General features: G+C 39.1%; 2 protein-coding genes across 3 annotated transcripts in view; both read left to right on the top strand.

Moving 5' to 3' along the window:
- The first annotated feature begins 1,533 nt into the window (after window positions 1–1,533).
- TM4SF19 (transmembrane 4 L six family member 19) lies at window positions 1,534–5,257 on the top strand. Its single transcript, XM_019723684.3, has 4 exons — window positions 1,534–1,716; window positions 2,104–2,181; window positions 3,940–4,109; window positions 4,388–5,257. Exons 1-4 carry the CDS (start codon window positions 1,534–1,536, stop codon window positions 4,569–4,571), a joined length of 615 nt encoding a protein of 204 aa, XP_019579243.3. The 3' UTR covers window positions 4,572–5,257.
- Window positions 5,258–6,923: 1,666 nt separating this feature from the next.
- DYNLT2B (dynein light chain Tctex-type 2B) overlaps window positions 6,924–17,815 on the top strand; it is a 41,400-nt gene continuing 30,508 nt past the window's right edge. For both annotated transcript variants that reach the window (XM_088793725.1, XM_019723686.3), the window contains exons 1-3: window positions 6,924–7,206; window positions 9,650–9,783; window positions 13,054–13,123. In XM_088793725.1, the coding sequence (XP_088649851.1) occupies window positions 7,076–7,206; window positions 9,650–9,783; window positions 13,054–13,123 (335 nt within the window). In that variant the 5' untranslated portion in view covers window positions 6,924–7,075. The remainder of the gene's footprint in view (window positions 7,207–9,649; window positions 9,784–13,053; window positions 13,124–17,815) is intronic.

Genomic DNA, 17,815 nt, shown 5'->3' on the forward strand with positions numbered 1-17,815 from the left:
AAAGCTTCTCCCTGCCTGTGGTCTAGAGAGCATGTTTGAAAGTCCAACTACACACCAGTACTTATTTGGGCTCCTGACAAAACGTCAGTCATGTGGGAGGGATGTGGGTTAAAATCGTAACTTGCTAACACCCTTGATTGGTTAATTCTCTCCAACACTGGGACACATTGACAGCCCCCGCACTCAATGACAGGACAGTCTGGGGAGAGAGGCTGCCCAGACGTGCCCTTGCATCACAAACTGTTACCCTACAGGTGTCCTGCTTAGTTATTGAATATGGATTGCAGTAATAGTCAAGGTATCTATTTTTCTGTTTTGCATATGGATTGTTCCAGCACCATTTGTTGAAGAGATTATCGTTTTCCAACTGACATACCATCTTTTTCAAAAATAATTTGATCATTTGTGTGTAGGTGTATTTCTGAACTCTCTAGTCTGTTGCATTGGTCTGTATGTCTTTATATGCATTTCTTTACCGTATTGATTACTGTAGCTTTATAATGTCCTATAACATGATGAAAAAGTCCTCCAACTTTGTTTTTCTGTTTTGAAATTGTTTTGGCTAATCTAGGTCCTTCACATTTACATACAAATTTAGATTCAGCTTGTCAATTTCTACAACAAAATCCTGCTGGGATTCTGACTGAGATTGCACTGAATCTATGCATCAATTTAGAGAGAATCGACATGTTAATGATACTGAGTCTTTTCATCCATGAATGTGGTATATCTCTCTATTTATTTAGGTTTTAATTTTTTTCAGCAATGTTTTGTAATTTTTAGTGTACAGGTCTTGCACATATTTTGTTAAATTTATCCATAAGCATTTTCTGTATTTATGCTATTGTAAATGGTATCTTTTAATTTTCACAATTTATCATTGATTGTGTACACAATAGAATACAATAGAATTTTTGTGTATCAATTTTTTATTCTGTGACTTTGCTTAACTGACCTATCAGTTCTAGTACTTTTTAAAATAGATTCCTTAGGATCTTCTACATAGACAATTACTCACAATGCTACTTGTGAGCAATGATAATTCTCACTTCTTTCTTTTCTATCTATATAGCTTTTGCTTCTTTTTATTTTCTTATTGCTCTGCAAAGGACCTCCTGTACAATGTTGAATGGAAATGGTGAAAGTGGACATCTTTAAAATGCCATCTTTTAAAGAGAAAGGATGACACCTTTAAAAATTCGTTTTTCTGTACCAAATAGAAATAATCACTGGCTGTAATAGAGGTACAAACAAAATATGAAGGGATGAAGAGTGTGAGTGTGTGTGTGAATGTGTGTGTGTGAGTGTGTGTATGAGTGTGAATGTGAGTTGGCAGAAAAGGGAACAATTAAATTCTATCGAATGGGGAATATTTATAAGAGGCAGAGTTTTTAAGCAAGTTCCTTGGCTCTTCTTGATCTGACCCTGGGAGGTGACAGCATCTATAAGTCTGTTTCCCCCACCCCATGCTCTCAGCAGCAGAACTACCGTGACCTTCCTTCTGTTGGTTCCAGGACACTGTTGTCTCCCTGCATGATGACATGCTCACAGACCTGCTCCCGCATCCTGGGGCTGAGCCTCAGTACTACAGCTCTGGTTGCTGCTGGGGCCAACGTGGCGCTCCTCTTTCCTAACTGGGATGCAAGCTACCTGTTGAGGGGCCTCATTGGCAGGCATGCCATGCTGGGCTCTGGACTCTGGGGAGGAGGCCTTATGGTAAGTGTTCTGGGTTCCCTGGGTATGAACTCCCTAAGTGCCCTCCAGGGGTGGAGCAGGGTGGTGGTGGGGAAGGAGTGTTTGATCTAACAAGCTGGTCTTGAGTCTATAGCAACTCCAAGTGGTAGAAGATTCTAGGACGACTTGTGAGAGTTGTTGAATTTTGGACTAGGCAGAATGGGTGTGAATGTCAGATCAGACAACATTCAGAGTCAGATCAGAGTGACATCAGGCTAGCCATCCAACATTGGGTCCTGACAGTCAAAGCCAAACTTTCTGAGAAAGATAGGATAATCATGTCCATGTGTGGCTAGCTCAACAGCAACCGGTGGCAGCTAAAATGTAAATTACCTAGTCTCTTCTTACGATTTTTCTCTCCTCTCCCAGGTACTCACTGCAGCTACCCTCATCTCCTTGATGGGATGGAGATATGGATGCTTCAGTAAGAGTGGGCCCTGCCAAAGTGTAAGCACCAGATTCCACTCTTCTAATACCTAGAATTTCCCACATTCTGTTTCTTTAGAGCTAAGTGGTAAAAAGGCAATTTTGGTCTTTGGGTTTGATGTCAGGTTCTGACCATGCCCATTAATCTCCCTAAGCTCTTGGGCAAGTTGCTTAACTTTTCTGAGCCTCAGGTCCCCACCTGTAAAATGGGAGTTAACAGGATCAAGTCAATGATCCCATTATATGATAAACCATAAATGTAATGAACTATAACTGTTGATACAAATGTGAGAAACTTATTTTTATTTTTTAGGCAATTGAACAATATGGACATGAGTTATGTACATTGTAATCAGGTATTAATGATAGAAAATTTCCTGGTTATTTTGTTTAATTGTTCTTGGAACTGGAAGGTTCTCCCGAGATCATCTAATGACTAGATTCTGGTCTGATCTTTCCATTTTACAGATAATGAAACTGCAGCCCAGAATAAATCTGCTCTTTATTAATTACAGCGTCATCTATATACACATTTGAAAACTCTCAGTTTGCTTACACACCATATTGCTTATTCAACCTCAGATGCATGAATCTGTGGCCTCCTTACCGTAACTCCACGGCTTGCTTTGATATCTGCAGCCCATGTATTGGAAACCCTACTTACCGAGTCAGAATGATATTTTAAAGAATTAAATATAAACACCCACACATTTCATTCACGATCTGTTCTCAGTCATGTCTGTTTTTCCCCTAGACAGGTGGTTTCAGACCTGAGTGTGTATCAGGATCCTTGCAGGGTTTGTTAAAACACAGATTGCTGGGCCCTACTACCAGTTTCTGCTTCAGTAGGTCTGGGGTAGAGCAACAAATCTGCATTGCTAACAAGTTTCCAGGTGATGTGACGCTGCTGGGACTGCGACCACATTTTGAGAATCACTGTCCTAAGCTTACATCAGACTAATTCATCTTGAATCTTTTAACTATGAGTCAAAACTTAGTGTGCGCCTTTCTCTGTGCCCTCCTAAGCTCCAAACCAGCTCGACATTAGTCGAGAAATGACTCTATAGTTCTGATTAAAAACTATTTATATGTTTTATTTAAAATTTAAAATTATGTATTCTTTGGAAGGGAGAAAGACATCTAGTATCCTGAGAAAGAAGCCAATTTGGAAGCAAACCAGAACCCTGCCAAGAAAATAAACTCATTGTTATCTTTTGGGAGGGAGGGGTGGTGCACCAACTAGAGAAGTACAGTGAAAGAATTAGTGTCATTTCAGAGTTGACTGTAATTTCCCTCTGTCTGTCTCTGTCTCCTTTCTTCCTTTCTTTCCTAGCCTTCTTCCATGCTTGATTTGAGAAAGACAGGAATCAGGGATAGGAGCTTGGATATTTTAGAAAATACAGCTTTCCCTTAAAGAGTCAGAAGTGGGCATGTGATAACCACTCTGACCTTTTAACCTAGAGGCTGAATAACTGCAATCTAAGCTTTAAAATTTCTGATGCCAACCTGCCGAGAAGCTCTGAAAAGCCTGCTGAATCAGGAAGGTCCAGGTTCAAGTGCCAGTTCTTCTCCCACCCTTTCCTGGCCCTACCAACTGACCCCTCATCAGCCACCTTACCTTGGTTAAGCTTTAAAGGAGGGGCCGTGGGTAGGAGTAGCCCCATGGATATGATGGGGGAAAGCCTGAACACCAGAGAAGTTAGACTTGTCCAGATGGCCCCACAAGTCACCTAGTCACGATGCCATCTTAGGCTTACTGTTTCTTTTCTCCCTCTACAGATGCTCACTGCTCTGTTTTCAAGTGGCCTGGCTTTGCTTGGAGCCTTGATTTGCTTTATCACTTCTGGAGTAGCCCTGAAAGATGGTCCTTTTTGTATGTTTGATGTCTCATCCTTCAATCAGACGCAAACTTGGAAATATGGTTACCCATTCAAAGACATGCGTAACAGGTAAATGGATGGAGACTTGGATGAATTTGCAGCCTTTTCTGAGAGAGAGGGAGAGAGGGAGGGAGGGAGAAAGAGAGATGGACTACAATCTCCTTTTAGTGATGCATTCTAGCATTTCACTCCTCTGAAGCTCAGAAATTGCAAATACAGCAATAGTCACCCTAAAGAGTCTAGACCTAAGACCTGAGCTGGGCGAGGCCCCAGTTTTCTATTGAGATTGCTTATTTGTCTTTTTTTACTTATTCCTCAACTCCTGGTCTCCTTATTTTTTGGGATAGGAATTATTTGTATGACCATTCACTCTGGAACTCTGGCTGCCTGGAGCCTTCTAAAGCTGTTGTTTGGCACGTGTCCTTCTTCTCCACCCTTCTGTGCGTCAGCCTCCTCCAGATTTTCCTGGTAGTCATTCATTTCTTCAACAGCATCCTGGGCCTTTTCTGCAGCCTCTGTGAGAAGTCATAAGTAATGCCCTTTCATGGGCGGGAGTTTTCATCAGAAGCTGCCTTGAATCCTCTCTGCAACTAGGACTTATGGGTATGAATCATAAACAAACTTCCCTTTTAGGTATTCCTGTAGGAATAATAAAAATAATAATTCCTTGTATGTATGTTGAATGATATGTTTTTAAAATCACATTGTAAACTGCAAGATGATGTATTTGTAGAAGGAATAATTAAGTCATTATTGTGTAGGAACTTACACTCCATAAAATGTCCTCCAGCCATGATCTCATTTCAGCCTCTCAACAACCCCATAAAATCTGTCACATGTCATACATAGAGAAGTTAAGGCTCCTAGAGGATAACGGACTGGCTGCCCAAAAGCACTCAACTAGGTTCAGGTAACCTCAGTACCTGAGGCCCTATCTTCTAAATTCAAGTTCACCAGTTGTTATGGACTGAACTGGGTGCCCCCAAATTCACAGGTTGAAGCCTTAATCCCAATTGTGACTTTATTTGGAGATAGGATTAAGGTTAAATGAGGTCATAAGGAAAGGACCCTAATCCAGTAGGACTGGCATCTTTATAAGAAGAGGATGAGATACCAGATCTCTCACTCCACAGGAGCACAGAAGAAAAGGAAGGACATGGCTAGAAAGTTGCCATCTGCAAGCAAAGGAGAAAGGCCTCGGGAAAAACCAAACTTGTTGGCACCTTGATCTTCGACTTCCAACCTGCAGAAAATAAATTTCTGTTGTTTAAGCGACCCAGTCTGTGGTATTTTGTTATGGCAGTCTGAGCTGCTTGATCTACCAGTGTTCATCCCATTAGTGTTCAGTGCAGTTCAACAAGTGGTATATCCTGAGTATCCCCTGTGTGCCTGGTATTCACTGCTGTGCATGCTGTGGATCCAAAGATGACTGAGACATGGCCTTGACCTTGAACCCTGCCCTGTCCTTGACGAGCTCATGGTCAGGTTAAGGAAACAAACACATGTGCCAATAATTTAAATGTCATATAGTAAGGGCCATGGTAGAGGTCAACACAGGGTGCAATGAGAGCTCGGAGAAACAATGAACCTCCAAGAAGAGGATCTGTAAGAGACGGAGGAAGACTTCAGTTATGTCTTAGCTGATTCTTGAAATAGCCCAGTAAAGGGGGCAGGGTTTTCCCAGCAGAGGGAACAGCACGCTCTAAGGCATGGAGGGGAGACATGGAATGGGGTGTGTGCAAAACTGGGATGCCACAGCTGCTTCTAATGTGGAACGTGGAAAGCAGAGGACCTCCCTCTCTCCCACTTTAGGTCATGAAGCGTCTTATCTGCAAGAAAAGAAGTGTGAATTCTGGCGAGACAGCCATAAGGAGCCAACTGAAAGATTTCAAGCAGAGCACTGGCAAAGGAAAATCATTCTGAGGGCAGTGTGAAGCGGAGGCTGGAAAAGTGAAGGTGAAGTGAGTTTATTGGAGTCCGGGAGACCAATGTAGGCAATACTAGCAAGAAAACACTTTGTACAACAAAACCTGGAACAGTAAAATTAGTTGGTTTCTAGTGGAACTTGCAAAGGTATACTTTTACAGAAACTACCCCCTTGGCGTCTTATAGTGGCAAGTTTTGGAATGTGTTGATCCAACCAATAGGTTAAAGGTTACCAAAGGAAGCCTGGATGGATATTGAAGGAACTTCTTTTCTGTTTTTGAAGCAGGCAGAGGTCAGGATACTACAGCTTTGTAAATAGGAACAGAAACTGGTGCTCATCAGCAGGGAATGCACCCTAAGTCTGCTCCTTCTGGCTTTTGCACAGGAGCAGGGTGTGGGTGAGGCTGGGGGAACTGCAGGCTGGCAGTTATGGATTAGAGCAGGGCACTGCAACCTTTTCTGTAAAGGGTCAGATAATATTTTAGACTTTGAGGGCCATAAGGCCTGTTGCAACTGCTCAATTCTGCCAACAGGACAAAAGCCGCCATAGACAACATATAAGTGAGCATGGTTATGATACAATAAAACTATTTCTGGATACTGAAGTTTTAATTTCCAGTAATTTTCACCTGTCGTGAAATATTCTTCTTTTGGTATTTTTCAATCATTTAAAACTGTAAAACATGTTCACAAGTCCTACAAAACAGGATAAAGGCTGGATTTGGTCCTCAGGTCAGTTTGAAGACCATTTAGAATTTCCGGCCTGCTGCTCACTAACTGTGTATCCTTGGACCTCAATGGGCCTCAGGTTCCGTGTGAATTTCTTAAGATTGTAGGGCGGTTGCTAAGAGCTAGCGTATTAAGCTGTTCTGTAAACCGGGCAGACATACATCAATTTTGGCCGAAGCGACCGTCACTCTCGCTCGCCTAATTCCCGCCCAGCAGCAGTGCGCACGCGCGGGAGAGGGCGGGCCGCTCGGCGGAGAGCGCGCGGCCGCGTCACGTCAGGGCCAAGGGCGGCCCTGTTGCCCTGACTACGGTTTCCTAGTTCCTCGCCGCAATCCGCCAGGCCTTCATCACGAGATACACTAGCCCAAGAAATCCCGGCGATGGCTTCGTCGACGCGTCCGTCCATTTCTATGGGCGCGCCCTACTCAATGTCCGACGGGGTGCCTGAGACTGAGAAGACCTCAGGGGAGTCCGACAACACCTATATTCTGCGGCCCATTTTCCAGCAAAGGCGGGTAGCAGACGGGTTGTGGCAGGGACGACCTGCGGGTCTGTGGGTCAGGCAGGCAGAGCTCGCCTGGCAACTTGGGGGTCGGGAAGGGTAGTGCGGGAGACTGACAGAGTGGGGCGGGGCTGGGCTGGGCGGGCGGGGCGGGGCTGGGCTGGGCGGGGCGGGGCTGGAGAGGGAGGAGCGAGTCGGGAGAGAGGGGTGCTGTTCCTGGGCTTTCAGCTGCAGGGGGCAGCAGAGGACCCGTCCTGGTATTAAAGCGCCTGGAGCGCCTAAGGCTAACGCAATGGGGGTGGTTGGCTCTTGGAGGCTGCGGACGTGGGCACCGAGGAAAAAGGGGATGGATAGAATGGACAGAGGAACAGAAAGCAAGCGCATTGCGTCGAATGCCATTCGATCGTGTTTCGAGGGTTACTGTGTGCATACATGTGCCAGAATATGCTTACTCCTCTGCAGGGCAGGGGACCTGTAGGTATACAAAGCTTTAACAAGGTAGTGTATAAAGGCCCTTGGCCTGCCACCCTGATACCTTCCCAAAATTAAGGCACACAGTGCAGAGGACAGTAGGATACATCACTAACTTCATTTTCACAAGGTAAACAAAATTTTAAATAAAAGATTTCCCAAGCTCCTCCTCTGCTGTTTGAAACCAGATTGCTGAATCAAATGCTCGGCAAATACTGGAAGCCAGAAACTTTGGTTGTAAAGTGATAAAAATTTTCATGCAGCAGGTTTCTGGTGGATAGGATGGACATAAAAGAAGATATGTTCAGTTATCTTGGTAAAGGAGTTGAAATGCATAGAATGTCATTCACCTGTGTTTCTACTGTAAATAGTGCAGAACATGATTCACAACACATATATATTATGTAGGAATAATCCTGTGAAATTATTTGTGACTTGTTTGAAGATATAGTACATATGTACATAGGTAGACCACATTTTGAACAGATCAAATCCTGGAAATTTGTCACTGATTCTAAAGTTCATCTGTGAGAGTAAGCAGGCAAGAGACCAAAGAAAATACTGTTAAAAAGCAGTAAAGGGTCACTAGTATTACCAAATATTAAACCATATTATCAACTCAAAAGTTAAATATTTTGGTAACTGCACATGATAGACAAATCATCTGATAGACTATATAGCCCAGAAAAGGAACTTGTGTAGTAATATGTGGTAAATACAACTAAAATGCTAATGGTATTGTTAGGGTGGTGAAAAATTAGACTTTTTTTTTCCCTGCCTTCATATTCAGTAATTCATTTCTTCAAAAAATATTGTCTACTATGTGCTGGGTGCTATTCTAGGAAATGGGGATATAACAGTGAACAAAGATAAAAATCCCTGCCCTCCTGAAGCTAATGGTCTAGCTGGGTAAAAGGACAACAAACGATAAATACATACATAAACTATGTAGTATGTCAGATAGTAGTAAGTACCAGGTAGGGAGATATAAAATGATGTGGTAGGAGGGTGGTTTGAAGTTTTAGAAAAGGTGGTTAGGAAAGTGACTTTTGAATAAAGACTTGAAAGAAGTGATGCAGCAAGCTATGCATAAAGGGAGGAATTGAACTTCAGGCAGAGGTTAACAAGTGCAGAAGCGCTGAGATTTGCATGCCTGGTGTTGTTAAAGAACACAGGGAAGGCCTGTGGGGAGTGAGTGGAGAGAAGTAGGGGGAAAGTAGTAGGAAACTAAGTCAGAGAGTTTTAGGATAGACCTTCTGGGACCTTGCAAGTCGCAGTTAGGATGTTGATTTTACTTGGACTGAGCTGGGAAATATGTGGGTTATTTTGCATAAAGGAGTGTTATAATCAGACATACAGTTTAACAGGCCCAGTCTAGTTGCTATGGTGAGAACAGGATTTGAGGACAAAGGCAGACACAGAGAGACTTATTTGTTAGGAGGCCGTTGTAATCTAGGCAAGAAGTAATGGTAGCTTGTAGCAAGGTGTTGGCAGTGGGTTGGTGAGAGTGATTGAATTCTAGACTATTTTGATGGTAGAACTGATAAGATTTGCTCATGAATGGGCTGTGGGCGGTGAGTGAGAATGGCAGCAAGACTGATACCAAAGTTTTTGGCTAGAGCAACTGGAAGAATGGAGTTACCATTGACTGAGATGGGGGGCCCACTGCAGGAGGACAGTTTTGGGGAAAGCAGATGATCAGAAGCTCAGTGTTGGATGTATTCAATTTGAGTTGCCTACTATACATCCAGATGGAATATGTGTTGGAATATGTGGTCTAAAATGCAGGGGAGAGTTCCAAGCTGGAGATAAAAATTTGGAATATGACTTGTTTCCTTAATTTGTTTTTGTTTTATAATAAACAATATGAAAAAGAAGGATTAAATAGTGCTAATGACAAAGGAGCTGGGGGAAGTTGAACTGTGAAGGTAAGTTTGGGTTTTGGAATTACCAGTTAGATGTTTTGAACTCTTTCATTCAGGTTCAGACCCTCTGTGGTTAAAGACTGTATCCATGCTGTGCTCAAGGAAGAACTGGCAAACGCTGAATACTCTCCAGAAGAAATGCCTCAGCTCACAAAACATTTATCAGAAAATATTAAAGATAAATTAAAAGGTAATAGTAGTGATCATTGGAAATGATTCGTTCCCTTCAAACATTCGGTTTCACCCATTTGTCGCCTTCCCCATCTTTAAACAAAGAATATAAGCCATGAAGTCTATTAAAGACAAATTTCTCTTTAATGTCTAGTTTTCTTAATTATTTGGTAACTTTTATTCATGTAAGTTTTTGCAGATGGTGGGAAAGAGTAAAGATGTGAAATAAAACATTATATGGAACTATCCAGGAAATCAGAGTATGTAGAATGACCAGGAAGTACAGGGGCTCCTTACCCCATAATTCTTGGTTGTTTTTCCCACCAAGATACCAAGTCCTCAGCTTACTATTCAGTACCCGTTCAATCTGACCTCAGTCCATCTCTCCAGCTGAATCCTTACTACTTATCCTATTCAACCCTCCACTCCTGCCAAACTCTACAAGTGCAGAGCAGATCTTGCACTTTTCCTCCCTGTTCTTTATGTTTCTCTGTCTCTCTTTTATTAATAATGTTATACCATCTGAAAACTCTCTTTCTATCTACCCCTTTTTAAAATACTATTTTTTTGAGGGAAGAAATATCTTTGTAATAGCAATACATTTTCATTGTAATAAACCTGGACAATACAGTAGTTTCCCCTTATCTGTGGGGATACATTCTAAGATCCCCTGTGGATTCCCGAAACCATAGATAGTACTGAACCCTATATACACTATGTTTTTTCCTATGCATACATACTTATGATAAAGTATAATTTATAAATTAGGCACAATAAGAGGAACAACAATAACTAATAATAAAATAGGACAGTTATTACAATGTATTGTAATAAAAGTTATGTGACTGTGGTCTCTCAAAATGTCTTACTGTGCTGTAAGACATACTGTGCTGTCTTACTGTGCTTAACTTTTTCATGTCAAAGAAACACATTATGGTTATTCTTTGGCATATCTGAATTGCTAGCATCACTACTTGGTGCTTTGTGGCCACATTAAGTAAAATAAGAGTTGCTTGAACACAAGCACTTGAATACGGTGACAGTCGCTTTGATAACTGAGACAGCTACTAAGTGACTAATGGGTGGATACACTGGACAAAGGAATGATTCACAGCGTGGGTGGGACTGAGTGGGTCCTTGTGAGATTTCAGTATGCTACTCAGAATGATCCACAACTTTAAAGTTATAAATTGTTTATTTCTAGAATTTGCCATTTGACCACAGGAAATTGAAACTGGGGAAAGCAAAACCACAGATGAGGGAACTAATGTACACATAAAGTTTTTTTTAAATTATATAAAATTTAATTACCTCAAAGTAGTTACTATTTAATATTCTGGTGTGTTTTCTTCTTTTCTTAATGTTTTAATTTTTAGAAATGAAAAAATAAAAAAGTATAAAGAAGAAAATAGCTGTTCTATGTATTTTCATCACCCAAATGAACTGTTAGTATATTAGCATTTTTATTTTGAGGCTTTCTAATGAAAGTTCACTGTTAAAATTATTGTAAAAATATGCATGCTCGTGTAAAAAACTTTAAACAATTTAGAAAAATAAAATCAGAAAAATCACCCCAAATGCTACCCATAAATAATCATTAATATTAGGTGAATATCATACCAGAGCTCTTTTCTATGTATGATACAGGTAGATAAATACTTTAATAACAATGGAATATTATAGACCTATTTCCCATAGTAGGTATGGCATTCATTCTATATTTAAATGGAATGATTGCTCATTATTTAATCCTTTTACCATTGCTGAGTTCTGTGTTTTGGTTTGGTTCTTACCTGACAAGATTTTGTTATAAGTTTTTTCAGGAAGGGCTCAGAAATGCTATATTCCATGGATTCTTTCATGTTTGAGAATGCCTTTAAACCAGAATATATTTTGGATGAATATAATATTTTGAGGTAATTATTTTTTTGAAAATCTTAATAGAGTTTGCTTCATTGCCTTCTAGCATAGAATTTTACTGTGGAGAAATCTGAGGTCAGTCTGAAGTTCTCTGCATAGGGAATCCTATCCTTTATCTTGATAGTAGCTTTTCTAGGGTATAGCTTGGTAGTGAGCATTCAAAAACCTGTAAATTTTATTTTTCCACATCAGGGAAATTTCCTGTACCTCTGAATACATTTCTTCTTCAGGACATCAAATATTGATATGTTGAATCATCTGTGTCTTCCATATCTATTGGCTTTCCTCTGCGGTAATTTCTCCCTTTTTCTTTGATGTCTGCTTGTGATTATCTTAAGCCAGTAATTCAGTTTTCATTTGTGTCTGGTTTGTCTCTTGCCATTTTAAATTTATTAGTTCTGTACTGCTGTTGTGTGGGTATTCAGTTTGTTTTCTAGGGCTTTCATCTCCCTTTTCATCTTTCATTGTTTTATAATCTGACTGAGTTCTTATCTTATTGAACTTATGAACTTACGTTGTTCTACATTGTGAATCAGTTGTGAGGAATTGCTGTTTGTTCCTTGATTTATATTATCTCCTAGGTTGAGTTCTTTTTCTTTTAAACAGTACGTTTCTTTCTTGGTAGTCTTTTGTTTCTGCTGTTGCACTTGTGCATATTGCCATTCAGCTTTTTTTTTTTTTAATTTTGCTTTTATATGGTGTGAGTGATTTTTTTTTACTCTCCTTCCACTTTGCCTGAGGCTTTTTATTTTTCTCTCAGAACTATGATTTAAGGGCTGAATGTTTAATATTCTAGCCACAGTTCTAAAGCACGGGTATGAGAAAAGGAGGAAGTGACATGGGTAGAGAAATGAGGAAGCTCAACTAAGCTGTATGCTGTGATTTTAAAAAATAACTTGAACTGTCATCTTCTGAGATTTTGTTATGTATCCTGAATTAGGGTTCATGTCCCGCATGAGTGGGTACCTGTAGTGTTTGGATTGTTTGCCTAATTTACTGTATAACCGTGAAGTGTTTACTTTCATCAAGGAAAGTTGGCTCTGTTTTACCTTTGCCCATTTCACATTTTTGTTGTTACTGTTTCCACGATTCCCTGGTCATAAAAGGGGGAACATAAAGATACTCAGTTTTCTTCTCTCCAGATTTGTTGTTAGTGAGAAATTTCAGGATTTTGATTGTCTAAGGTCACACACTAAGTTTACAGTTAGGATTTGTCCTCAAGTCTGACTCCAAAGCTTATTATAATCATACTCAGTAAGTGCTTGTAGACTGAACGTTTATGGCCATTTCTAAGCAAACTTGCCTTCATTAAGTAGTTTTACCATATATTTGCTTATTGATAACTATCTCATTTTTTTTTTCTTTCTAGAAATGGGATTTGACCGATATAAAATGGTGGTGCAAGTAATGATTGGAGAACAAAGAGGTGAAGGAGTATTGTGAGTAGTTGTTTTTCTTCTTATATGTTTCTTATTAGGTATTCATCTTCTTGATGATTCAGTAAGATTGTGTCTTTACAAAACTCAGAGGAAAGGACTCTGTGAACCCAAGAGATCCTGGTACTGAACAGTGAGGTTGACTGTCTTGGTGAGCTCCATGGGGTAATTCACTCTTCACAGTATCTGTAGGCTAATATATGTTCCCAAAGGAAATAAGAGATTATGTATATATCGGTCCTCCCATATTCCTTGTTGCCCAGTTTTTGGTCCTACCATTCTCCTAAACTAATTTCTTTAAAATTATCTGAGACCTCCTTATTAGTAACCTAATAGCTTCTTCATAGCTCTTGTCATTGGCCTGGGCTTCTATTTCTTAAAATTCACTCTGGCTTTATTGGCCCTCATGTGACTTATCTAACTTGTTTCTCTCTTGTTTGTCCAACTGATTATTCTCTACTTCACTGGTTTCTCTTTGTCGCCTACATTCCCAGCTGTGAGCTTTCTTCAAGGCTTTCTTCTGCTCTTCTCTGTGCTTTTTCAATGAGCTCATTCATTCTCATGACCTCAAACTGTCATTCTTGTATTGGTGAGTTCAAAATCTGTACTTCTTGTCTTTTCCTATGCTCAAGTGTTAATCTCCTGTTTCCGTTTGTAACCAGTGCCTAGTACAGTATTTTGTAAGAAAGTACTAAAATACTTGTTGAGTGAGTTTTAAAAATGCCTTGTAGATAATATCACTGAGAATTTTCATTATAGAATGTTAGATTTGAAAGGGACTACACGTATTTTCTAGTGTGTAGTCCCCTTATTTATAATGACACTTATGAGGTTCAGCATGATTTGCTCGAAATTATAGATATGGCTTGTGTCAGGGTCACTAATAGAATCCAGCCTTCTGACTCCCAGCATAGTATTCTTCACCATGGTGTCCTCTACCATTTGGCTGAAAGGCTTCAGGAGATTTCCTCACCACAGAGAGACTAAGAAATACTTTACTATTCTGTCACCTCATATTCAACATGTTCAGAATTCTGAATTTCTTCCTCTCCTTACATCAGGCTGTCATTTTAATTTCTCTGTCTCTCACAGTATTACCAAGGTTTTACTGACTTAAGCTTAAAATCTTGGAGTCTTCTTTTATCTTATTTAGCCATTACTCTCTCCCATTGCATGCATTGTAATCTGGATGTCAGGGTTACTTAGCAGCCCCTTATTAGCACTTCTTGACTCTCTCTGATCTGTCTGCTCTACAGTTCATTTTGCATATCAGACTGTCTTCCAGGAGTACACCTCACTTTCTTTCCATAAACTCTTGAGTTTATTGCAAACCCTGTCAAGTATAAACTCCTTAAACTGACCTGGTTAAATGTGATTAAGCCAAACTCTAAAACATGGCATCCAAGGCCTCCCCCTCCCCATTTTAAAATTTTTATTGTCTAAAGTTTTAAACATATGCAAAAGTATAGACACTAAAGAATTCCCATGGAACTACTGTGTTTCCCTGAAAATAAGACCTAGCTGGACAATCAGCTCTAATGCATCTTTTGGAGCAAAAATTAATATAAGACCCGGTCTTATTTTACTATAAGACCGAGTATAGTATAGTATAATATAATATAATACAATACAATACAATATAATACTGGGTATAATATAATATAACATAATATAATATAATACGAGGTCTTATATTAATTTTTGCTCCAAAAGACACATTAGAGCTGATTGTTTGGTTGGATCTTATTTCCGGGGAAACATGGTATTACCCAGATTCAAAGGTTATTGACACATGTATTGTTTCATTTATACATCCACCTACTCTCCCTGCCCCCACCAGATTATTATGTTTTTTTTATTTATTTATTGGGGTGACATTGGTTAATAATAATATATAGGTTTCAAGTGTACAGTTCTGTAATGCAGCATCTATACATTGCATTGTGTGTTCACCATCCAAAGTCAAATCTTACATCACCATATATTTGACTCTCTTTACCCTCGTCTACCACTCCCTCCCCCTTAGTCTCTGGTAACCATTATATTGTTGTCTGTATCTATGAGTTTTTGTTTGTCTTGTTTGTTGCTTTCAGTTTTATATCCCACATATGAAATCATATCGTTTTCAACATTTTCTGTCTGACTTGTTTCACTCAGCATGATAATATCAAGATCCGTCTATGTTGTCGCAAATGATAGTATTTCATCTTTTTTATGGCTGAGTAATATTCCATTGTATATATGTACCACACCTTCTTTATCCAATCATCACCAGTTTGTTTCCATGTCTTGGCCACTGTGAATAATGCTGCAATGAACATAGGGGTACATATACCTTTACAGATAAATGTTTTTATACTTTTGGGGTAGATACCCATTAAAAGGATTGCTGGGTCATATGGTAATTCTAGTCTTAATTTTTTGAGGAACCTCTATACTGTTTTCCATAGTGGCTGTACCAATTTACATTCCCACCAGCAGTGTATGGGTTCCTTTTTCTCCACAGCCTCTCCAACAGTTGTTATTATTACTTGTCTTGTTGATAATAGTTATTCTATTAATAACAGGTGTGAAGTGGTGTCTTATTGTGGTTTTGATTTGCATTTCCCTAAGAGCTAGTGAAGTTGAGCATCTTTTCATATATCTGTTGGCTGTTTGTATGTCTTCTTGGGAGAAGTGTCTTTTCAGGTCCTCTGCCCTTTTTCAATTGGATTGTTTTTGTTGTTGTTGAGTTGTATGAGTTCTTTATATATTTTGGATATTAGCCCTTTATCGGAGGCATTGTTTGCAAATATCTTCCCCCAGTCGGTGGGTTGCTTCTTTGTTTTGTTGAGGTTTCTTTTGCTGTGTAGAAGCTTTTTAGTTTGATATAGTTCAATTCATTTATTTTTGCTTTCACTTCCCTTGCCTTTGAGGTCAAATTCATAAAATCTTCTCTGAACCCAAGGTCCATAAGTTTAGTACCTATGCTTTCTTCTATGCAATTTATTGCTTCAGGTCTATGTTTAGGTCTTTGATCCATTTTGAGTTGATTTTGGTGTATGGTGACAGACAGCAGTCTCGTTTCATTTTTTTGCATGTGGCTTTCCCGTTTTTCCAGCACCATTTATAGAAGAGTCTTTCTTTTCTGCATTATATGTTTTTGGCTCCTTTGTTGAAAATTATTTGCCCGTATACATCTGGGTTTATTTCTGGGTTCTCAGTTCTGTTCCATTGGTCTGTGTATCTGTTTTTCTGCCAATAACATGTTGTTTTGATTATTGTCACTTTGTAGTATAATTTGAAGTCAGGGAGTGTGATACCTCTGGACTTGTTATTTTTTTTCAGGATTGCTTTGGCTATTCGGGTCTTTTGTGAGTCCATACAACCTGATGATTTTTCATTCAATTTCTTTAAAAAATGTCATTGGGATTTTGATGGGGATTGCATTAAATCTGTATATTGCTTTGGGTAATATGGCTATTTAACTATGTTGATTCTTTCAATCATGAACACAGAATATCTTTCCTTTTCTTTGTGCCTTCAATTTTTTAAATAATGTTTTGTACTTTTCAGTGTATAGGTCTTTCACATTCTATGTTAAGTTTATTTCTAGGTATTTTACTCTTTTTGTTGCAATTGCAGAAGGAATTGTTTTTTTTTTCCATTTCTTTTTCTGAAATTTCATTCTTAGTATATAGGAACCACAATGGATTTTTGTACATTGATTTTGTATCCTAAAACTTTATTGTATTTGTTTATTGTTTCTAATAGTTGTTTGGTGGAGTCTTTAGGGTTTTCTATATAAAGAATCATATTGTCTGCAAAAAGTGACAATTTGACCTCTTCATTCCTAATCTGGATGCCTTTTATTTCTTTCTCTTGCCTGATTGCTCTGGCTAGGACTTCCAATACTGTATTGAATAACAGTGGTGATGGGGGGCATCCCTGTCTTGTTCCTGATCTTAGAGGAAAAACTCACTTTCTCACCATTATATATGATAATAGCTTTGGGTTTGTGGTATATGGCCTTTAGTATGTTGAGGTACTTTCCTTCTGTACCTTTTATTAAGTGTTTTAATTATAAATGGATGTTGTATCTTGTCAAATGCTTTTTCTGCATCTATTGATATGATCATCCTTGATTTTCATCCTTTATTTTGTTTATGTGATGTATCACATTGATTGATTTGTGTATGTTGAACCATCCTTGCACCCCTGGAATGAACCCCACTTGATCATGATGTACGATCTTTTTGATGTATTCAATTTGCTAGTATTTTGTTTAGGATTTTTGCATCTGTATTCATCAGAGATATTGGTCTGTAGTTTTCTTTTATGTGTTATCCTTACCAAGTTTTGGTACCAGGATAATGTTGGCCTCATAAAATGAGTTAGGAAGTGTTGCCTCTTCTTTAGTGTTTTTGAAGAGTTTGAGAAGGACAGGTATTAAATCATCTTTGAATGTTTGGTAGAATTCATTAGTGAAGCCATCTGGTCCTGGACTTTTGCTTTTGGGGAGGTTTTTGATGATTGTTTCAATTTCCTTACTGTTGATCATTCTATTTAGATTTTCCAGTCTTAGTGATTCAGTCTAGGAAGGTTATATATGTCTAAGAACTTCTCCATTTCTTCCAGGTTATTGAATTTGGTGGTGTATAGTCTTTCATAGTATTCTTGTATGATCCTTTGTATTTCTTTGGTATTTGTTGTAAC

This window comes from Rhinolophus sinicus, chromosome 17, assembly GCF_057876585.1.
Source record: "Rhinolophus sinicus isolate RSI-liver-muscle chromosome 17, RSI-T2T, whole genome shotgun sequence".
Taxonomy (NCBI): Eukaryota; Metazoa; Chordata; class Mammalia; order Chiroptera; family Rhinolophidae; genus Rhinolophus; species Rhinolophus sinicus.